This window comes from Cricetulus griseus, chromosome 2 (assembly GCF_003668045.3).
Source record: "Cricetulus griseus strain 17A/GY chromosome 2, alternate assembly CriGri-PICRH-1.0, whole genome shotgun sequence".
NCBI lineage: Eukaryota > Metazoa > Chordata > Mammalia > Rodentia > Cricetidae > Cricetulus > Cricetulus griseus.
The window spans coordinates 377,247,532-377,271,164 of NC_048595.1; the positions used below are offsets into that span (position 1 = coordinate 377,247,532).

General features: G+C 50.2%; 1 protein-coding gene across 2 annotated transcripts in view; it reads left to right on the forward strand.

The window, feature by feature from the left end:
* Window positions 1–23,633, forward strand: part of Syngr1 (synaptogyrin 1) — a 29,141-nt gene that overhangs the window by 927 nt on the left and 4,581 nt on the right. Inside the window, exons 2-4 of one of the 2 annotated variants that reach the window (XM_027404040.2) lie at window positions 18,913–19,150; window positions 20,099–20,244; window positions 21,607–22,331. In XM_027404040.2, coding sequence (XP_027259841.1) covers window positions 18,913–19,150; window positions 20,099–20,244; window positions 21,607–21,699 — 477 coding nt within the window. In that variant the 3' untranslated portion in view covers window positions 21,700–22,331. Of the gene's footprint in view, window positions 1–18,912; window positions 19,151–20,098; window positions 20,245–21,606; window positions 22,332–23,633 lie in introns of those variants that run through there. The other variant, XM_027404039.2, reaches the window with a different exon arrangement.

A 23,633-nucleotide genomic window follows, 5' to 3' on the forward strand; every position in this document is an offset into this window, starting at 1 on the left:
GGTCTGGGGGCTTTGCACCTGAGGGAGAGGAGGCCTGTGGGCACTGGTGCCCTCTGGGATTGTCTGGCTTCATGGAGGAGGGTTTTGCCTCTGCATATCTGGGGCTCCCTCCTAAAGGGCTAAGACCAGAAGAGCCTGGATTGGTGACACAGGTCAGGGACCCTTGGCCTTTGTGATTAAAGTCAGCTGTGACCTAGGCTTGCTGAGGTGCCTTTCTTGGTTTTCAGGGCCCTGTCAGGATCTGATGGTCTTAGGAAATGTTTAAATGTCCTCCTTATAGGAAGCCTTGTTTCTGGCCATGCAGCCCAGATACATCCATGAGGTTTTGTGACACTGAATTTATTCATTCTTGGCGCTCCCCAAGTTGCAGAAGTCCCTGGAGACCCTGGGTAAAGTGGGAATCCTGGTGGGGTGGGTTGGCTAGGTGCCGCTTCCTCTGACCTCTGGGGCACCTGACTGGGAGGTGGAAGCACAAGCTTTGTGAAGGAGTATGGACTTTTTTTTTTTTTTTTTTTTTGCTTGGGTCATTTCTACCTGAGATGGCTTCATTTAGCAAAGCTTTATTGAGTCTGCCAGGCCCAGAGGGAAGGCAGCATGACTCAGGCTCAGCCCATGATGCTCAGGGAGCCCACAGTCTCACTGGGGAGGGAGCCAGGACAGGGTCTCCCTGCTGTGGAATAGAGGTGCTTCATGGAGATGATGTCATGTTGGGTCTAGTGGGATGCAGAGGGCTTACACTTGTATACATTGGGGTGAAAGGAGGAAATGCTGAGCAGGAGGGAAAAACTAATTAATCTAGCCTAGCACTCACAAGCATTTGAATCCAAAGTCTTGTCACTAAAGACCTGGGTTTCTGGTGCAGGGGAGACTGCAAATCCTGTAGTTTCCAGATTGGAAAGGATGTAAAGGTGATCAAGTTCAATTCCAGCCCAAAGGACTTCATGACGTCACAGCCCGGCTCATGCATCTGGATTCCAAGTGCCTTATACTTTTAGCAAAGGCATGTACTATAGGCTGGAGAAAAATGTTTCTAAAATCTCAGACGTAGAGGCAGGAGGATCAAGAGTTCAAGGCTAGTCTAGGCTACATGAGTCTGTCTAAAAAGAAGTAAAAACATTTTTCCCCCTTATCTGATCATTAAAGTAATGCCTGCTGGTTATTGGAAAGCACAAAAATCATTCATGGTGATTGGACAACATGTTATATATAATACTATTGAAATATACCCTTAGGCTGGGTATTGGTGGCGCACGCCTTTAATCCCAGCACTCGGGAGGCAGAGGCAGGAGGATCTCTGTGAGTTCGAGGCCAGCCTGGTCTACGGAGAGCTAGTTCCAGGATAGGCTCCAAACCACAGAGAAACCCTGTCTCGAAAAACCAAAAAAAAAAAAAAAAAAAAGAAATATACCCTTAGAAAGGATGAAGATGGGCTTGCGCGGGTGTGCTTAGTGGCAGACCACTTGCCCAGCAAGTGTAAGGCCCTTGTCTCCAACCTCAGCCCTGAAGGAAAACAAGGGAAAGAAAGAATGAGAGAGGGTAAATTTCACATCATGCCATGTTCTTTCCATCCCATCTTTTCTAATAGTCTGTGGTATGTAGAGACAGCTTAACAAATTCTGGAGTGGGCCCCCAATGCCCTCTCTCATCAGATATGGGGCCCCAATGCTGTCTCTCATCTACTGTGGGGTCTGGCAGCAGCAGACTTCCCCATGTAGTTAAGGGAGCCTGCGCTCTGTCTGGATCTAAGGGGAGTGATTTGTTTGGGTTTACTGGAACTTTCCTGGCTTATCATAACCCCAGATTCCCAGGTCATTCAATCCTGTACAAGCAGCTGGTACCCAGGACTCCACCACACCACAGCTATGGTCCCAGCACACAGACGGGTGGGTTTGTAGAAGTTGTATCAGTATGATCATTGTTTCTGTTGTTTTTCCAAAAGATGCTCTTCAGAGCCTTACTGTACAAGCCTCAGGGTATCTCCCAACCTGGACCTCATGGATCTTGAGTCCGTGGAGTTCCTTGACTCCAGTGGGATAGAAGAAGTAGGGCTTCCCAGAACCCACTTGTCCCTTGACTGAAACTATCTCTACTATTTCCTGTCACTCCTTCCCTCAGGCTGGGCAGGGCCAGACTGCACTTGATGGGGAAGACAGAGTTAGGACATTGTCCAGGGCAACTGCAAGCTGTTGCCTCCATCTGTTTTTTATCCTTTTTTTCCCCTCATTTTCTTTTCTTTTCTTTTCTTTTTTTTTTTTTTTTAAAGACAGGGTCTTTATAGCTCAGGCTGGCCTCAAACTTGATAGGTAGCTGAGGATGACCTTGAACTGATTTTCCTGCTTCCATCTTTCTCTTGGGCTAGGATTAGTGGCTGTGCCACAACACCTATTTTTATTAATTGATAGTGATAGTGATGGAACTCAGGGCTTCAGGCATGCCAGGCAAGCCCTCCCCTTTTAAATGTTTTTAAAGTTTAATTTTTTTTTTTTTTTTCGAGACAGGGTTTCTCTGTGGCTTTGGAGCCTATCCTGGAACTAGCTCTTGTAGACCAGGCTGCTCTCGAACTTACAAAGATCTACCTGCCTCTGCCTCCTGAGTGCTGGGACTAAAGGTATCACCACCAACGCCCAGTTAAAGTTTAATTTTTTATGTCTGTGTGTGTACACATTTGTGAGGGGGACAAAAGATCATCTGATACCCTGGAGTTGGAATTATAGGCATTATGAGCCTCCTAGGATGCTGGGAACTGAATATGGGCCCTCTGAAAGATCATGGAGTTATCTTAACTGTAGAGCAGTCTCTTCTGTACCTTCACTTTTTCTTGTCTCCCTCCCTCCTTCCTTCCTTCCTTCCTTTTTTTTTTTTTTTTTTTTTTTTTCTCTTTGAGACAGAATTTCTCTGTGTATCCCTGGCTGGCCTCAAACTTAGAAATCCACCTGAATTAAAGTTATGCGCCACCACACCCACCCAGATAGAATTTTTTTTTTTTTTTAAGGATACAGGGAGAGTTCTATATAAGTCTTTCCCCCAAGGGTTCCTCTGTGTAGCCCTGGACTGGCCTTGAGATCCACCTGCCTCTGCTAGAACTGAAGGTGTGTGTCTCCATGTCTGGTTTCTTTCTCATGTCTAGGAACATCCGAGCCGTAGGGCTTCATATTCAGTTCCAGGGAGTCATATTCTTGTGTTCTCCTGGAGACCTGGCTTTCAGTTGCTTCTGGGGGCAGGTGTCCTGGCTGGTAGGATGTTGTCCTGTCCAGCCTGCTTTCTTCCAGATCCAGGCACAGCTCTGGCACCTAGAGAGGAAGGTTTGCCATTTATGACTGTCTACCCTGGAGCCCTCCTGGCCTCTCTGATTCTGCCAACTCTCATATGTCTCAAGTCCAGGGTGTGGTGAGCTGGACACAGACATGTAGGAAATTGGGCCCATGGGTATTTTGGTAGGAGCCTGCCTGGGCTTTAGCCTGAGCAGTGAATCTCTTTCCTAGCCTTTATCAACATCTGTGGCATGGGATTGGAGAACTTGGAAGGTTTGTGGCAGTGGTGAGCTGGTGAGCTCTTTCTTGCTTAATCTCTTTCTCTCACTTTATCGTTATTATTGTTACTATGTTTGTTTTTGTAGTCCTGAGTTTCATGCATGATAGACAAGTACTTTAACACTGTACTTTACCTTCAGCCAATTTTCTTTTTCTCGAGACAGGATTTCTCTGTGTAACCTTGGCTGTCTTGGAACTCAATCTGTAGACCAGACAGGCCTCAAACTGTACAGAGATCTACCTGCCTCTGCCTGCCTAGTGTGGGATTAAAGGTGTGTGGCACTATACCTCGCTAATTTTTAACTTTTTTTAAGATTAATTTTTATTTATACATACATGTGTGTTTGTGTATGCATGCCACATGAGTGTGGGTGCTTGTATAGGCCAGAAGAAAGCATCAGATCTCCTAGCCATTTTATGTGAGTTATAGGAACTGAACTCGGGTCCTCTGGAAGAGCAATGAGTACTCTTAACCACTGAGTCATCTTTCCAGCCTCAATTTTTAACTTTTTAGTTTGAGACAGGGTTTTGGGGGTTTTTTGGTTTTTCTGAGACAGGGTTTCTTTGTGAGTTCTGGCTGGGATTAGAGGTGTGCACCATCCCCTGCTTGAGACAAGGTCTTGCTGTTGAACTTGCTTAGGATGTCGTCCTGGAACTTCTGATCTTCTTTCTCCCAATGACTAGGATTAGAGGTGTGCAGTCCAGTTTTATCCCCACTTCAGATGGCAGTTAAAGCCCAGAGCTGGAGGTGCTAGGATAGGTGAGTGAGTGAGTGAGTCCTCAGCCCCATGAGCTGAGCCTGGGGGAAAAGACCGGGAGGGAAGGAAGGAAGGGAGGCAGATAACAAGGTAGTTGGAGAAGCCAGGCTTGGAAGCCAGACCTGAAAAACCTGCTGTCCTGGTGAGAGAGAAAGACTGCAAGCAGGGCACAGGTCAAGTCTCCTTCAGCCTGCATTGCTTAGAGCAAGATGTTCTAAAGCCTCAGTTTCCCCATTTATTAAGTAGGAAAAGGACAGTTGCTTGGGGTTTATTTTCTATGTATGAGTGTTTTGCCTATATGTATTTTTATACACCACTTGTATGCCTGGTGTCTGGGGGCCAGAAGAAGACATCAGATCATCTGAAACTGGAGTTACAGATGGCTGGGAGCCACCATGTAGGTGCTGGGAACTGAAATTGCCCGTAACTACTGAGCCCTTTCTCTAGCTCCATGGTATGGCCACCCTTAAAGAAGCAGTGTCAAAAAGGCTGGGGAGAGGCCTTGTGGTGGCAGCACACCTGTTTTTTTTTTTTTTTTTTGGTTTTTCGAGACAGAGTTTCTCTGTGTAGCTTTGGAGCCTATCCTGGCACTCGCTCTGGAGACCAGGCTGGCCTCGAACTCACAGAGATCCTCCTGCCTCTGCCTCCCGAGTGCTAGGATTAAAGGCATGCACCACCAATGCCCGGCGGCAGCACACCTTTTTAATCCTGGTGCTAGGCTGTCACAGGCATTCGGATCTCTGTGAGTTCGAAGCCAGCATGGCCTACAGAGTGAGTTCAAAGATAGCCAGAACTGTTTCACAGAGAAACCATGTCTCAAACAAACAAACAGGGCTGGGGAGATGGCTCAGTCAGTGAAGTGCTTGCTGTGCAGGCCTAACGACCTGGGTTTGGATCCCTAGCTCCCTTGTAAAAGCCAGATGTAAGCCTGTAGCCCCAGCACTGGGTGTGGGCAGACAGAGGCAGGTCCCTGGAGCTCTGCCATCCTAGCTAAATCAATGACCTGCAGGCTCACTTAGAGACCCTGCCTCAAAAAGTAAAGTGGAGAACAATAGAGAGAATACCCTATGCTGACCTCTGACCCCCCCCCACACACACACACTGCAGCAGAGGGAGGCTCCTTGGCACACATGTCTGACAGAGCAGAATATTGCTGGAGCTTGGCAGGATGGTCATAACTGCTTATTTCTGGGGGAGCCTTCTTTTCCAGGCTTGGAGTTTGGCTCATTTTCTCTGTTGAGGAGGCAGGTGCAGGGGAAGTGACTTGGAAGAGATAGCTCTTTGGCTGGAACAGCCCCACGCTGTCAGCCCAGGCTGGGACCATGAAGGAACCCTAGCAAGCGAGATTTCTCAGGTAACCTACAGTCACAGAGAAAATGGACACGGACTGTTCCCTGAGTCTTCAGTTTCTCCATCCCTCCTGAAGTCCTAACCTGTGACCTCCTCATGTAAATTGTACTGTAATCTGGTCTGCCCCCTAACCCTTGCACCCTGAAGCCACTCAGTAGGGGGCCATTCTCTTCTTCCCACCTTCCCTTTATCAGGCCTGAGGTGGGCAGGCTCAGGGCCGTTCTGTCCCTGAAGCCTCTTGGTCTTGAAGACCCTCCTCCAGCTTGGACTGCCCAGCAGCCCTGAGACCTCCCTTCCCTTCTTCCACCTTCCCTGGCCTGCAGCTCTTCAGTTCTGGTCACTGTGCCTACTTCTCGCTCTCTCTCTCTCTCTCCCTCTCTCTTCACACCTTGGCCTCTCTTCTTCCATGTCTCATCTTCATCCAACACAGCCACCAGCCACACCCTAGGCAGGTGCATCCTCATTCCATGTCCAATTGTCCTCAGCCCTCTTGCCTCTCCCCTCATCTGATTCCCGTGATCTTGTACCTGGACCTCTGAGCCACCGACCCTCCTGTGCCTGACCCCCCCCCCCCCACACACACACACTTTCTTGTCTCTCCACCATGGACCCTCAGTAGTTATGTGTCCCTGTTCTGGCACTGTTGTGCAGTTGCACTCACCTGCCACGGCTAGGTTGAAAATCCGTCCTACTTCCAGTCTTACTTCCCAACTCTGCCCTGGACCAGCTCCCTGTTTGGTGGCCCAGGCTCCTGGATATTGTCCCTCTCACATACTCAAGTTCCTGTGTCTTCGTCAGAAGCGTCTCTCCTCACTCCACTTGCCCTTCCACCCTCAGGTTCCCCTCTTAGCTCTTGGCCTTAACCCCTTCAGCATAGGAAGCCATTCCCTCCCTGTTTCCCTGGTCAGGCTCGCTCCCCGCCCCCTCCTCTCCCTCTGGTCAGGCTCATCTATGACCTTCACATCGGCAAATCCTGTGGCTGATTGTTATAAATGGATCTCCGTGGTACCCATCTGGCAGCAAGGGCCTCTGCATGCCCTTCCACTGAATCCAGATGCATAGGTTGTGTACACTCTGTCCTCTGATTTAACCTGTATTGTGAGTGTTTTTTGCCTACTCTAGGCAACGAAGGCTTCCACATTAATGAGGGAAATATGGTCTGGAATCCAGTTAAAATATGGTGGTGAGCGTGGAGAACCAGGAGGAAATTCGTACCTTGGCTTTGAGACAGGGAGGTGACACTAGCATTAGCAGGGTAAGAACCAACCAGCTGGGCAGTGGTGGTGCACGTCTTTAATCCCAGCACTCGGGAGGCAGAGGCAGCCAGGAATTGATGGCATAGGCTGAGGGCATAGAGCTGAGCTGGGTTGTAAGCCTTGGAGACAGGGACTCTGTCAGGCCCCCAGTGCTGGGGTGATGGCTGACGTTTTGGGAGGGCTCCATACTGTGGGTGTGTGAGGTGAGACTTGTCCCACTCCCCCCCTCATTTTATCAGAACTGTCATCTCCCCTGCGAAGCCTTCCTGGGCGTTCCAATTTGCTCCCTACTCCGAATTGCCCTTGTACACAGGGCAGATAATTGAGAATTGGCAAGGCTGCAACCTCTTCCACCTTGAGTGTCTCCAAAGGGGGCAGGGCAGGGCTAGGAGAAATGGTGGTGTCAGGCTGGGGTTGGCATCATCTGGCAAGGCAAGAGCCAGCAGCTGAGTGGTGAACCCTGTCCTCACTAGCTGAGGACCTCCAGAGCCCCCGTTGTCCCATCTCTGAAGTGGGGATTCACCAGTGCCTAGCTGTGATGGGGTCAGACAGTGGGGAAACTTCTCTACTTCTTCCTTCCAAAGGGGGAAGAGGTGGTACTGATCATGGAGCCCTGGCCAGTCAAGGCAGCCAGCCCTATGGGGTCTCAGTTATCCCCTTCTTGGTGAGCGTGTTAGGCCCTGTGTTTTCAGAGCCTCAGGATCGGGGTGTTGGTTAGCATCTCAGCACTCAGTAAGAACTGTCTCTGTGCCATGCCCAGTCAGCCCACCCCCACTGCTGAGGACAGCCTGTGGGAAGATTACCACCTAATCCCCAGTGGCCACATCTAAGGCTATCGGGAGAAGAGGCCCAAGCTCTCTAGGCAGATGAGCTGCTGCTGGGCGCTGTCACGCGTCCCTGTGCTGGCTTCTCTGCTTCCCTCACGTGATTTGTGGGTTATGGACTTTTCTGTAATAGGGCCCTTGGCAGCTGACTCATCTCAGCATGGTTGCCTGTCCCAGGCCCAGGAAGTAGGATTGGGGCTGGGGAGGGGGGCTGCAGCTCAGATGCTGGCCAGAAGCCAGCCTCGGCTCACAGTAAGTTTAGGGGGTGAGCACCTTGTGCTCAGGGGTGTGCACGTGGTAATATCTGCCAGGGATCCTGAGTTCTGTCCTGGAATTCTGCTGCTGCCTGTGCCTGTCACATTGGCTCTTGCCCCCCTCCAGGCCTCTCCTGACCTTCCTGCTGTGTCTTGGAAGACTGAACCCAACGACTGAGCTATAGGGAACAACTTATGTAATAATGTTACCAAAGCTGATTGGAAGCTGTCCTGGATCTGAGAATCCTAAAGGCTTCCTGGGGTGGTGTGGTTCCTGTGGAAGTTCAGATGCAGAGGAGCAGGCCTCCTTAGAAGATCTGAGGAAAGTTAGGCATCCTGGGCCAAGGGCCAGCCAAGGGCAAAGGCTTTGAGGTTTCATAGCCATGGGATGGTGAGCTTGATAAGGAGCCAGGGGAAGCGGGGGTGGGGTGGGGCCACAGTGGGAAGGGGGATTTCACTTCCTGGGTAAGTGAGTGTCAGTTTAACAGGGGACTAGCTAACATGCCCCGATTTAGGATTAAAGATAAGGTCTGGTGTGACTGTTGTCATTGCCTAAAGATCTGTGGAGGTGGCCTGGATCCAGGGTGGTAACACAAGTGTTACAGAGTTATGTGTGGAAGCTGATGTAACAGGCCAGGTGGCCAGATTGGTTGGGGGCTGAGGTCTGACCTAGGTCTGGGATCTGGTAGGTAGATGGAACCCTGTGTGTGATGGGGGTCTTGGAAGAACCTAGGGGTGAGCCCCTTGCTTGTCTCAGAGTTGTGCTGGGATGAAGAGAGTATTTGGGGTTAGTGATGTCTGCCTAGCTGCTGTCTGGGGCATGGGACTCAATTAGAGAAGGCCCTGAGGCGATAAGCAGGCTGTCTGGCTGCCAGAACCAAAGGGTGGGGACCAGGCTCCTCCCAGCCACCTGGCTTAGGAATCAATGTCTGTGCAAGGCCAGAGGAAGGTGTCATTGGGTGCTTAAGGTGCAGGGGTTTTTATGGGATGCTATCTGCAGCTTAGCTGGGTAAACCTGGCATTTATCTAAAGACCTTTCCGGACTAGTGTGGTGGCACATGCCTGTAATCCTAGTATTCAGGAGGTTGATTCAGGGGGACTGTTGTGAATTCAAGGCCAAATTGGGGTTAATTGTACTTGCTGCTCTTCTGGAGAACCCAACCAAGTTCAGTTCCCAGCACTCATGTTAGGTAACTCACAACTGCCCATAACTCCAGCTCTAGGGGATCTGATATCATCTTTTGGCTGCCTTGTGCACCGGCACACACATGGCATACACCAACACAAAAATAAACAGAAACATAAAGAAGGAAAGATTTATTTGGAAAAAAAAACAAAAACAAAGGGAAAAAAAAACCCACCTTTATAGCCAGGCCGTGGCTTTTAACTTAAGCACTTGGGAGGCAGTGGCAGGGAGATCTCTGTGAATTTGAGGCTAGCCTGGTCTACAGAGAGACTTCCAGTACAGCCAGTGCTGTTACAAAGAGAAACCCTGTCTTGAAAAACTAAACCAAAACAAAACCACCACCACCACAACTACCACAACAACAAAACCCAAAAATGGCACCTTTAATAGCTAGGACTTCTGGAGTTGCTGAGGCAACAATGGCCTCTGCTGTCCTGTGCTGGCTGTGAGACAGGTTGGGAAGGGGTGCTGATCTTAGTTGGCCCAGGCCCAGGCACAGGCCTCCTGGCTGTTCTCTAAATATACTGGTCATTTGGTTCCTTAGGAAATGGGCAGGTTGCACAGGACTATCGTGGTACCCTGGAACCTGCCCTTCTTTGGAAGCTGCTATAAATGGGGTGCTGGCTCTGTCATGGAGTGCTCTGGGGGGGTGCAGGCTGGGCAGAGGTCATGCCTCTGCTTCCTGCTGAGCCTCAGCTTCCCTATGGGGTAGCAGCTACTTTGTTGGGATATATGGGTCCCAGTGAAGTTTAATATTTACTTTCTATTAGCTTCTGGCCCTTCAGAGCTGCAGGCTGGCCCAGGGTCTCATGGAAAAACAGATAGTAAACATTCCAACCCGTGGGCTCAGGGTGGGGAGAGCCACCAAAAAGGAGGTGTCCAGAAGGTTGCTGGGGTCACCAGATCCTAACAAGGTCTCAAAGTGAGAAGGCATTGTCTTGCCCCTGTTAGACGGAAAAAGCATTCTATGGGGGAACAGCATATGCAGAATTTTCCAGCACCCTGCAGCTGTGCCATCCTTATTCTCCAGATGGCTGACAGGGCACAGAGGTCAGGGGTTACAGAGGCTCAGGACTTCTGGGGTGTCTCATGTTCTGCACCTCTGAATTTAGCAGCCCAGTATCCTGAAATTCTCTAATCTGCTCTTGCTTCTGGCTTGCTTCTAAATTGGCTGTGGGTTTACACCAGGCACCATCTGGGATCTGTTTCTAAAGACAGGATGGATGGATTCAGAAGCAGGTGGAAACCATGGCAGAGGCACGCTGATTATCTGGGCTTTTCCCTTCTAGTTTCTTATTGTATTCAGGGGTGACTCTCACAGCACACATATGGAGGTTGGAGGACAGCTTTTATTTTCTCTTTCCACTGTGTGGCTCCTGGGATATAACTGAAGACACCAGGGTTTGACAACAAGAACCTTTTACCTGCTGAGTTATCTCACCAGCCCTTCCTCACCAGTTTTTCCAGCCATTGGGAGGAGGCCCTTTTTTTTAAAGATTTTATTTATTTATTTATTATGTATACAACATTCTGCTTCCATGTATATCTGCACACCAGAAGAGGGCACCAGATCTCATAACGGATGGTTGTGAGCGGATGGTTGTGAGCCACCATGTGGTTGCTGGGAATTGAACTCAGGACCTCTGGAGGAGCAGTGAGTGCTCTTAACCTCTGAGCCATCTCTCCAGCCCCCTGGGAGGAGGTTCTTTTGAGCCTGCCACACACAGTTAGGCGATCCCCTTGGGTCCTGTCTTCCTGTCTGGGTCCTCTGCTGTATTTTTGCTTTTTTGGTTTTTTGAGACAGGGTTTTTCTGTGTAGCTTTGGAGCCTATCCTGGCATTCACTCTGGAGACCAGGCTGACCTCAAACTCACAGAGATCTGCCTGCCTCTGCCTCCTGAGTGCTGAGATTAAAGGCGTGAGCCACCAATGCCCAGCTTTTTATTTTTTTTTAAGATTTATTTTATTATGTATAGTGTTCTGTCTGCATGTTGGCTTGCAAGTCAGAAGAGGGCATCAGATCCCATTAGGTGGTTGTGAGCCACCATTTGGTTGCTGAGAATTGAACTCAGGACCTCTGGAAGAGCAGCCAGTGCTCTTAACCTCTGTGCCATCTCTCCAGCCCCCTCCTCTGCTGTTGTTATCCCCTGGTTCTGCTTCTGAGTACCTTTTCCCCTTCCCTATGGCACACCCAACTGCCGCAATGTATTTTCCCATGTCCTGGCTGCTGCTGGATCCATATAGAGTTTCTTTCTGGTTTAGTTTCCGGTTCTCTGGTGTCTGCTTACACTACTCTGTGAGTCCCTGCGGTCTCTGCAGATCTGGCCCTAATGAACTACCCAGGGAGGCTGCCTGGCACAGGGCACCAGCTTTGGATTCAGAGCCTGGTATGCCAGGGCTGGCTCCATCGAAGCCTGTGTCCTCAGGCACAGTCCTAAGGTAGGAATGAGTGTGTCAGTCTGGTGGGTCTGAGTATATTCTGTAGACCCTTCCTCTCTCTCTCCACATCTGTGAGAGCCGAGCAGTGACACCTGGGCTCCCACTCAGATGAAAAACTAGATCATTGCTGCATGTGAGGCTGAGGGAATCCTATGGGGGCTCTGGAGACCTTCAGAGACTGTAGGTCCTTGAAGACTATCCATCAGATAGTGCCCAGTAGGCCTGCAGGGCGTATGTTTGTTTGTTTGTTTGTTTTTTCAGGTGTACATAAGGTGCACATCTCTCTCTCCAGTCATCATCAAGTCCACCCTTCAAGTCAGTATTCTTCACAGCATGGGAACTGATCTGCAGGCTGTGCCTTCTTTGCAGTCTGAGAGCGGCTCTCCCGCCCCCCCAGCCCTGCCCCGGTTTGCTCCCTGTCTCTTTCCAGACAGGATACTGCAGGAGCTCCCTGCAGTCTCTCTCCGAGTTGACCAGCTGATTCTTTGCAAACCCAGGCAGATCAAGGTCCATTGCTCAACTGCTTCTGAGTCTGCATTGGCTCCTGGACCTATCCTGACCCTAGGGGGCCAGCCTTTGCTTACCTTGGTGATCTTAATTCTCAGATGTCTTCCTTCCTGGGCCATCATTTTTGAGATACCCGATTGGGTCCGGGTCTTTGCTGTACCCTGGCTCAGTGGTCACTTCATCAACCACTCAGGCTGTCTCCTCTTACACTATTTAGTGTTTTTTTTTTTTTGTTTGTTTGTTTTTTTTTCATGGTATTTTTCAGAACTTACATATATATCTGTCTCCTTCAGTGTGAACAAGGATCTGCCCACCTTGTATTTAGTATAGGTGCTCGGATATGAGGTGCTCAGGAGTTGCTGTGAAATAAATTAAATACTGACCTCTAGGAAGAGGCCTCCCAGGCCCCACCCCAATGCAGTGCAGATCTGTGTATGTGACATGGTCAGCTCCCCGAGTGTTGCACTCTGCAGTTTCTGTGCTCTCTCTGCACCTGTCACAGAGACCAACCTCGAGCTTGGGGTGGGACTTGTGCTAGGAAGTCTCTGAGGAAGAAGACCTAGAAGGGTCCTGGGTCAGAGAAAAGAAGGGAAGCACATAGCTGAGGGGGAGCAGAGCCCCAGAAGTGAATGGGGCTGGTGCCCAGTTGGCCTCTATACCTAGAAACGTAGGATATATCCAGATGGTAGAGAAGAACCCCAAAAGTGACTTTCTGACTGTAGGCTGGGGGCACATTGGAAGGAGCAGGGCCAATGGGAAGGGTTCTGTGATTCAGAGCCAGGCCTTGTCACCCAGTTCCTTCAGATTCCCGTGCTTATTGTACCCAAAGACAGTGCCCCCCCCCAGCCCATCAGGCCTGTGCCCCACTGATCACTGCTTCCGCTGTTCTCCCTCCCACTCCTCCGCCGTATCCTTACCACCTCCAGCCTGTCTGCTTCCATGCCTCTGCCCGGATTATGTGCCCCAGATCCATGCAGGGCTGGCTCTTCCTCAGTCCATCTCAAAGGGCCTGGCTTCAGGGCTCTTCCCTGAGCACTAATGCATCTTCTTGACCTTTTCCAGGACCTGCTGCCACCCTAAGCATCCATTCCCCTTGCCATACATCAGCCCAGCATACTTCTGATGCTCACTTGGGTGGTCCCCCGTGGGCTCGGCATGGGCGGCCTTTCATTCCTCAGAGTGTGTCGGGAGCCCTGGGCTGTAGTTATTTCCCTTGAGTTTCAGTTCAGAGAGGTGAAATTGTATAGCTAAAGTTGCTCGCTAGACCGAAGGCCAAGCAGGGATTTTCTGATTGGACCCCACAGGGTCACTCCCTACAGGAAGGTCCTTAGTGCCCTCTGTAGGGCACTAAGGGTTTCAGGCACCAAGAAGCCTACAGTCGGTAGTGAGTGCCTGACCAAAGCTGGAGCTTACTGCTGTTCTGGAGCCACAGGCCACCGCATTCCTGTTTTTGAGACTGTTTTAATCTTGCTCCTCACCCGCTTGGGGACACAGGTCTCCAACACTTTCTTCCCAGTCCTCTCCAAGGACTCCCCTCTTGGTTCCCCTTAGAGACCCAGTCTTAATGGTTCCTCTTCTGCTCTCCCCAAAGCCCAAATTTCCGCTTGCTTGCTTCCCCTCCCAGGTCCTCCTCCCAGCCTTTGGGGACCTCATTTTCCTTGCTTTTGACAAGTGGGGCCCACTCTTGTTCTCAGCTTCTGCTGTAGTGGCATGTTTTCCAGCGACAGGAGGCATACAGTGTTGCTCAAGAGAGGCCTCTGGCGTTCCTTTTAGCCGATAGCCTCCAGGGAAGGGAAGCCACCTGAAAAGACCTCTTTCTCAATCCTGTGGGGCATGCCCTGCTCTGGGTACTGGTGTGTAAACCTCCCTAAGAGGAGAGGTTTGTGTTTTGTTTGGTTTGAAGTGCCAGGACGGTAAGCGCCTGACCTACGTATCAACTACACCCCCTGTGTATATATATGTGCATGCCTGAGTGTGCCAAGGTGCACATTCTGAAGACAAAAGCCAACTTTGCAGAGTTGTTTACCCACCCCCACCCCTTTTTTGGTTTTTCAAGATAGGGTTTCTCTGTGTAGCCCTAGCAGTCCTGGAACTCATTCTATAGACCACCTGCCTCTGCCTCTCGAGTGCTGGGATGAAAGGCGTGTGCCACCGCCGCTCGCCTCTCCTTCCACTTTTATGTGGGTTTCAGGAGTGGAACTCAGGTCACCAAGCTTGTGCTTCAAATGCTTTTATCCACTAAGCCTTCTTACCAGAAGATAATTTTTCTAGATGACCATTGTCCAGGGCTGCATATAGCAAGTTCTTTATTTAAATGGAGCATGCCTGTCTGACCCCTGTGTCTGAAATATTTCTAATCAAGAGACTTTTTTTTTTTTTTTTGAGACAGGTTTCAGCTTTGGAGGCTGTCCTGGAACTAGCTCTTGTAGACCAGGCTGGTCTCAAACTCAGAGATCTGCCTGCCTCTGTCTCCCAAGTGCTGGGATTAAAGGTGTGTACCATCATCGCCCTGCTAATCAAGAGACTTTTATATTCTGCTTGTTTGGTAGCATCTGGAGATGTGCAGGACCTGGCCATTTGCTGCAAGAAGTCTTGGATTGTTGTAGCTGCCAGATTGAGATGAAGGTGCACAGAGACTGAATAGCAGGTGGTCCAGGCAGCTGTCCCTCAGAGTCTGTCCCCAACAGTGTCTTTGAAACCCTAGCTTGGGCCACTACTCTCTTGTTCCTGTGACCACCAGCCTGGACTCAGTCTTGCTGCCTTAGCCATCATATTGATCTTGCAAATTACACCCAAACTGCCTGCTAGCCTGTCTATACCTTACCACCTGGTCCCCTAGGTCCCTGGCACCCCTCCTTTCCTTCAGGTCCTCCCCCATAGGCTGGTGTCAGCCTGGGGCACTAGAATCCAGAGTGTCTTCTTCGTCTCAGGTTCCCTTTCTGTTAGGGAGCCAGGTTAAATCACCTTCTGGGAGTCATGGGTTCTGGTAAGGATGCAGACTCAATGAGTGAGCCAGGAAACCCTTCACAGGCAGGATAGTGGTGTCCTGTGGCTGACCCAAAGCCTAGCCCTCCGGTCTTTTTGTTTGTTTGTTTTTCAGCACAGGGTTTCTCTGTGTAGCCCTGGCTGTCCTGGAGCTCACTCTGTAGATCAGGCAGGCTTCGAACTCAGAGATCTGGGGTTAAAGGTGTGTGCTACCACCATCTAGCTTCCTTTAGTATTTTCCTGTTGTGGGGCACCGCCTAGTGTCCATCAGACCATACTCTTATTCTCCCTTTCCCTGCCCTCTGTTGCTGTTTTTTTCCTCTGGTGAAAACAACTGGTAAATGAAATCATATAAAACCCTTCATCCCAGTACTCGGGTGGCAGAGACAGGCAGGTCTCTTGGAGTTCAAGGTCAGTCTGGTCTGTGTAGGGAGTTCTGGGCCAGTCAGGGCTAGAGTGAGACCTTCAGAAGGAAGGAAGGAGAAAGAAAGAAGTCACATAACATGGGACCTTTAGTGTCCAGATTGAGTTTTGTTTTTTGGTACCAGAGATAAAACCCAGGACCTCAGGCTGGGTGGTGGTGGCACACTCCTTTAATCTCAGCACTCAGGAGGCAGAGGCAGGTAGATCTCTGTGAGTTCAAGTCCAGCCTGGTCTACAGAGTGAATTCCAGGGCAGTCAGGGCTACGCAGAGAAACCCAGTCTCAAAAACAAAACAAAACAAAAACAAAAAAATCCAGGACCTCATGCATGCTAAGCATGAAAGCATGTACCTGTTGCTGCACTCCACCCAAGTCCTGTGTCTGGTTTCACTGCTTATTTCAGTACTTTTTTCCTTTGTATGGCTGAATCAGAACCCACCCTGTGAAGAGCTGTGGTTTCTGTTTTCATTCTTCCATCAATGTACATTTAGGTTGTAATCTTCCTTCCATGTCATGAACCAGTGGTCTCAAGCTTGTTCTTTCTTTTCTCAGAAAAACCCTGCATAAACCCTTTGAGTGCAGCTTTGTCTGTCTTCTGTATATGGCTGTGGTCTGCACCCTTTCATATCTGGAGATTCTTGTTAAGAAATTAAAACATTGCACAGTGCACTGAGGCCTCGAGAGTGTCACGAGGCAACAGCTGAATGGGACCACTGTTGTAGGATGGTATAAACATGCAAGAAGACAGGACAAGAAAACAGTGTGAACGGACCTTGGCTCTTCTCCTGTTCCACATCATCTCTGCTTTACTACCTGTCCTGGGTGTCTGGTGTGGCAAAGAGCATGCCTGGCTCATACTGAAGGGTAGTTCTTTATATAAAAATGAAAAGTAGGGGCTGAGGAGATGGCTCATCAGTTAAGAGAACTGGCTGTTCTTCCAGAGGCCAAGGGTTAGACTCTCAGTATCCACATGGAGGCTTACAACCATCTGTGACTTCAATCCCAGGGGGAATCGGACACCCTCTTGTGGCCTCCACAAGCATTGCTCATGTAGTGCACAAGACAAAATATCAATGCATGTAAAATTCTTTTTTTTTTTTTTTTTTTTTTTTGAGATAGGGTTTCTCGTGTAACAGCCCTAGCTGTCCTGGAACTAGCTCTGTAGACCAGGCTGGCCTTGAACTCACAGAGATCCGCCTGCCTCTGCCTCCAAAGTCCTGGGATTAAAGGCATGTACCCCCAACGCCTGGCTATAAAATATATTTTTAAATAAATGGAAAGTAGAGGCTGAGGAGATGATTCATTTGGTAAGTTCTTGCTATGTAGGCATGAGGACCTGAGTTCAATACCTATTATTCATCTAAAGGCTGGGCTCAGTGTCATGAGCCTGTCATAGCAGTGCTGGGCAGGCAGAGACCAGACAACTCAGGCTCATTGGCTACAGTCCAGCTAGATCAGTGAGCTCCAAGTGTAGTGAGCTTGTGTTTCTAAAAGTAAGGTGGAGAGTAGTAGAAGAAGACCCCAGACATTGACTTCTAGCCTCAGCGTACAGGTGTGCGTACACACACAGACGCAAAGCAGCAATCCCTCCAGCTTCTGCCTTCTGCTCACCTCAGGCCACACTTGGGTGCAAGCCTTTTGAGATCTGAGCTTCTCACATCCACTTATGGTTTTCCTGGACGAAGAGCAGCTCAAGGAGGAAGCATGGATGTTTGGAGCCCATTCCTGTCACTTACCTGCTGTGCAACTTCAGGACATTCCTTAATACCAGCACCTTTAATAGCCTCATCTACAAATTGCTGATGACACTGGTATATTAGTTAGCCATTGCCACAAAATAAATTGCCCTCAAACTTATGACCTAAAACAGCAGGCACAGGTTATCTCAGTTTCTGTGGGTCAGGGATCTGCTAAGGTGGGTGCCATTGCCTCCAGGTCTCTCCCAGGCTAAAGCCATGGTGTCAGCTAGGGCAGCGGTCTCATGTGGTGGCTTTACTGTGGATACGTCTGTTTCAAGTTCACCAGCATGATACTGTGGGTTTCCGCCCATCTCCACTCCCAATGGCTGCTGATGGAGGGCGTCAACTACCTTCAAGCTAGAGATTTTCCTCTGCTCCTTGTCACAGCAGTTGTCTTCCAGTAGAACAGGCAGTGGCAGGAGGCCAAGAATGAGCCAAGTGGGAGCCAGAAGCAATAACTTATCACTTAAGTTATCCTTTCATAATTTCATACTTATATAATGTGCTGTGACCATATTTTTCCCAGTGATTCTTTCATCTCCCTTCTGCCAAACCCACTCTTCCCTTCATGACTTTGAGTGTTCCTGCTTTATTTATGTGTGGGCATTTGTGTCTGTGTATGCTATGTGAGTGCAGTGCCCACAGAAGCCAGAAGAGGGCGTCAGATCCCCTGGAGATGGAGTTACAGATGGTTATGAGTCACCCAAAATGGGTACTGGAAACTGAACCTGGGTCATCTAGAAGAGTAGCAAGTGCTCTTACTGCCAAGCCATCTCTCCAGCCCTGTGTTTCTGCATTAAGATTGCTTGCATGAGCACAGTAGGGGCTTACTTACTTGGCAAGGGCGGTTCAGTTCTACACCATGAGGGAGATGGCTGCCCTTCCCCTAGCAATCACTAGCCACCTGTAGCTCCTCAGAGCAGTGTGGGGCCTCATGAACCCAGACTTTTTGGGCGAGCAGTTCAAGACAGAGTTTCTCTGTGTAGCCCTGGCTTCCCTCTTACTTGCTCTGTAGACCAGGCTGGCCTCAAACTCAGAGATCCACCTGCGAGTGCCTCCTGAGTGTTGGGTTTAAAGGTGTGCACCACCACTACCTGGCTCCCCCCCACACACACACACGCTTTTTAACCACATTTTGTCGGTTAGAAGCAGATCACTAGGGTCACTATGGCCTGAGCTAACCGCGAATCCACCTGAAGTGGTCAGGATTTGCTAAGATTGTAAGTGAGGTGACTCGTGGGGTGCACTGGCAGCATTGCTGCCACTGTGAGTGTTTCTTTTGTCACTCCATTCACCTGGGGTAGGACCAGGATGAGGCCTGAGACATCAGACCAGAGCAGCCCTAGGCAGTCAGAGAGGAATACAACGCAGGGCTGGGCAGGTGCTAGGAACTGTAGAAGTTGACCTGGAGGACCCAAGTTCCCCACTCTGGGGTCCCAGCCAGCCCTGTGGAACCTTGGTGTCAGGTGGTGGGCGGGGCTACGTGTGTAGTCAGAGGCTCTTAAGCCTCTGATTGTGCCTGTGCTGTGTGACCTCAAGCAAGTTGCCCTCCTTCTCTGGGCCTCCAACTTAATAACTTCCTGCCTTGTGTTCACAGTGAATCAAGCTGTAACTGACAGGGTGGGGGAGCCTGGATGTGCTCACACCTGTTCCTCCCCTGCAGGTTTTCTCCATTGTGGTCTTTGGCTCCATCGTGAATGAGGGCTACCTCAACAACTCAGACAAGGAGGAGGAGTTCTGCATCTACAACCGAAACCCCAATGCCTGCAGCTATGGCGTGACTGTGGGGGTGCTGGCCTTCCTCACTTGCCTGCTCTACCTGGCGCTGGATGTGTACTTCCCACAGATCAGCAGTGTCAAGGATCGTAAGAAGGCTGTGCTGTCAGACATCGGTGTCTCTGGTGAGCCTGTACGGGTGGTACCCCTTAACAGCATGAGGAGAGCTCTCTTCCATGTCCTCTGAAGTGTAGGTAGTAAAACGACAGACTAGGGGCTGTGCCTGATGATGGGGAGGACTCAAGTCAGCTCTGGTCTCAGTGTCCTTCTGCACCCCTGCCTGGGGATCCTGGAGCCCTCCTTCCCTTGTTGCTGGGCAGGACTACCTCCCTTTGCTAGTCTCTCACCTTGGGAGTCCCAGAATCAGCCTGGTAGGGACTTTGGGCATGATTAGGACTGTGGACCCTGTTTCCAAATGGCTAAATAGGGACATTTTGACCGTCCAGAAAGACTAGGACTAGTCTTTCCTAGTTTCCATGGAGTTCCCAGAATTCCTCTAGGGACAGGCTGGTACATGCCTGGCTCAATCCTGGACAGCTCTGGGGAGACCCTGGGTACCCACAGACCTCAGCTTCAGAGGGGCTCCATTTGGGGAGCCTCTGGACATTACACACTTGTGGGAAGTGGAGGTCCAGGCCTTAGCCTGTAAAGCCACTTTGACCTTGTCCCAGTTTCCCCCTCTCCTCCAGTTCTCTTTCTAGAGAGAACAGGGCCGCTGCATCCTGCTCCTTGCACTAGCATCTGACCTTCCAGACCAAGCCAGGGGGTGGCAGGCATTAGGTGGCTACCCACCCCCTCCCCAACGTCCTCCCACTCCGTGGCTGGTCTTGTGCTCCTGGCCCTCTGTGTCTACTTGCCACTGACCTGCCCTCTCTGTGGTCTCCCCCAACCCCAACTGTCATTCCCAGCCCTCGTCTTCTCCTGGCTCCTCTCTGCTCCACCTCTTTACTCATCATTTGGAGGTTGGAGAGCATGGGAGCATGCTCTTAAACCTTCCCTCTATTCCTTTGTGCCCTGTTTTCTCCCCTTTTCTGCATGTCACTAACATCTCGCCTGGCCCTGGGCACCCCAAGGCTTCTGGGCCTTCTTCTGGTTCGTGGGTTTCTGCTTCCTGGCCAACCAGTGGCAAGTCTCCAAGCCCCAGGACAACCCTCTGAATGAAGGGACGGACGCAGCCCGGGCCGCCATTGCCTTCTCTTTCTTCTCCATTTTCACATGGGTGAGTATGGTGCCTGTAGAGCCCCCACTTGCTACACCCCAGGCTATGGCCTCTTGAGTAGCTAGGCTGAGCTCTGCTTCCCGGAAGGAACCCTGTTCCGGCACCACCCTCAGCCTCCCTTAGCAAGGCAAACCCTTGCCTTGATGTGGGACAGCTTTTACAATATAGCCCACACTGGTGTTAAACTCCAAGACCCTCCTGCCTTAGTATCTGAACATTTGCCCTGCCTTTGCTTTTAGTCTCTGAACATAGGCCCTGCCTTTGCTTTTGGTCTCTGAACATAGGCCCTGCCTTTGCTTTTAGTCTCTGAACATAGGCCCTGCCTTTGCTGCTTCATTTGTTTTCTTTTCACATACTGAATCTTCACTCACGGGGGCTCCCCACTTCAGGAGAAAGGCTCCTATTGGCTTAGCTTTCCAAAAAGAGAAACTGAGGCTCAGGCACTTAGCAGTGTGTTTATTTATTTTTGTCTTTTTTTGTTTTGTTTTGTTTTGTTTTGTTTTGTTTTAGAAAGGATTTCTCTGTATAGTCTTTGCTGTTCTGGAATTTGCTCCACCACACCCAGCCTAAAATAAAAATTCCTTTAAAAAGACAAAAAAAATGCCGGCGGTGGTGGCTCACACCTTTAATCCCAGCACTCAGGAGGCAGAGGCAGGTGGGTCTCTATGAGTTCAAAGGTAGCCTGGTCTACAGAGTGAGTTCCAGGACACCCAGAGCTATTACACAGAGAAACTGTCTCCAAATATAAAAATCTTACATATGGAGGAAATCATATCTAGGGGTTCAACATTCTGGAGCCTGATCTTTGCAGGGCTAGTTCAGGGTTTCAAGGGCTCCACCTGAAAGGTTGGCCCCTCTTCGAGGAGGTCTAGGTCATGTCTGTTCCTCCTTTCCTGCTCTCCGTTGGGTCTCAGCAGCCGCCTCTTCCAAGGCCCCTCCCTTCTCCCACAGCACACTCTTCAAGACCCCACGGATTGTGCACAGTCAACTTTCCCTGTCCCCGCTGTCCCTGAAGTGACTCCTTTTTCTTTCTAAGGACCCCAACACCCATCTTCTGGGGCACTCATCAGCCCCAGTATTGGGACCTAGAGTTTTGTGGTTCCCAGAGGCCAGGCATGGTAACCATAGCTCTCTAATGCCTTCAGGACTGGGCAGGAAGATCAAGGTGAACCCAGGGGATCTCATTTGAGAAGAAGATACCCCTGAGAACCTCTGGCTGAGATGGGTGGAGCTGAGAGAAACATAGTGATTGGACTGAAGGGAAACACCTGATAGAATGGTGCTGCTGGCCACAGCTGGCCTTCCTGAAGCAGCTCTGCCCTTCCACCTCCTCAGTGGCCTTACCCCTGCTCTCTCCGGCAGAGCCTGACTGCAGCCTTGGCCGTCCGCAGACTCAAGGACCTTACCTTCCAGGAGGAATACAACACACTGTTCCCCGCCTCAGCACAGCCATAGCCCCTGAAGGGCAGGGAACCCATGCCCCAGCAGGGCCCAGTTGCAGGAATGGCCCAGTGTCTGACCACTAGGACAGGAAAGATGGGATGAAGCTAGCTGAAGGAGTCAGCTAAGGCTCACCACTGGCTCACTCATGCTGTTGCTTCCTTTGTTTATTTTTATTCTTTCCGTTCCTTCAGTAAACATTTATTGAGCAACTGTTTTGTGCCTGTGTGGATTAGATAGGTCCCTGGTTCCAGGAGCCTATAGGCTGGGGAGGGAAAGATAGCCAAACTTCCACAAAGTGGAGTGGCCTCCTAGAGGGTCTGAAGTGCCTCCATGTAAGGTGGAAGGGGCTGAGCTATGAACAAAGTGATAACCTGTCCGTGATTGCGGTGTGAAAGGCCACCTTACTGTCCTCCTATGGTGACTACCTACAGAGGGCTCGCCTGGAATGTTGGAGGACCTTTGGCCCACCTTAGTTTTCCTGTGCTGTGTGACCAAGGGCAAATTCTTGCACCTCTCTGAATCTTGGTCAATTTTCCTAGCCTGACTGATAATGGATGGACTTCTTCAGGCAGCTGAGCAAGCTGAACAAAGGCCAGTACAAGCCTTGGCACAGGGATGCTCAATAAATGTCAGTTGTTCATTCATTTGCTCACTCACTCATTCACTCACTCATTCATTCATTCCTTGAGTCAGGTGCATCTCCATAAGCCCTCCTTGGGCAGTGGGTCCTAGTAAATACTTGTTTTGCCAAGAGACTTTGACCTCCCAGGCAGATCTCTGTGAGTTCCAGGCTAAGCTGGTCTCCAGAGCAAGTGTCAAGAGAGGTTCCAAAGCTACACAGAGAAAGCCTATCTCGGAAAAAAAAAAAAAAAAAAAAAAAACCAAAACAAAACAAAAAAACTTTGATTTCCTCACTGCCTCCTTTGGGCCCCCAGAGCTTGGGCAGTACCCACCTGAGGGGGCTGAGGATGCAGTGAACAGAAGCAGACCTGGAGCACTGCCTCTGCCTTGCTGTAGCTGAATGCAGAGAGTGAGCCAGCAGGCATTCGAGGCATGCAAGTACAGACAGCCTGCTTCCTGACGTGCAGGTCCCAGAGTGCTGAACAGAGTCCCTTAGGCTCCTTTTCATGACTCTGCTGTGCCAGGTTCTTCTCTTTTCCTGTATGTGGCCTTTTACACTGGCACTCTGCTGTGCCAGGTTCTTCTCTTTTCCTGTATGTGGCCTTTTACACTGGCTGGCCACAGTAGGCATTGACTCAAGGGTAGGAGACTAGCCACAGACAGAGTCTCCAGTGCCTCTAGCTCAGTGGTTCTCAACCTTCCTAATGCTTCGACCCTTTAATACAGTTTCTCAAGTTGTGAACCCAACCATAAGATTATTTCATTGCTACTTCATAACTGTAATTTTGCTACTGTTAAAAATCGTAATGTAATAACTGACACGTGACTCCAAAGGAGTGGCAATCCACAGGTTGAGAGTCCTCTTCCTTTGAAGGGTCTATGGAAGTCATTGCTCTAGTCCCCTGCCTCTGTGCAAGCCAGAGAGTACAGGGAGAGCCTGGCCTCCATACCTCTCAAGTCATCCTGTTTGTTTCCTGCCCTCTACCCACAGCCCCAGAGAGCCCTGACTCCTCAGTCTGTCACAGGCCAGTGTTTGGGGCTGAGTTTCAGCACTCTTTGCCGTGGGTCCCCCTCCTCTATGCCTTCATTTTCTGAGCCATGACCCAGCACTGTGGTCCGGAAAGGTTCAGGGGAGGCTTTCTCTCCGAATTGCAGAGCCAATTTGATGTGCTCTTTAGGTCCCTGTGGTCAGCATCCTGTCCTCTCTCTGCATGGGGCCACAGTCAGACCTTTCCCAGACTCCATGCTAGACAAACAGAACCCAGTATCAAACAGTCAAGGCTCTGATGAGTCCTGTGACTCTGAAATGTGTGTTACTGTTTGTT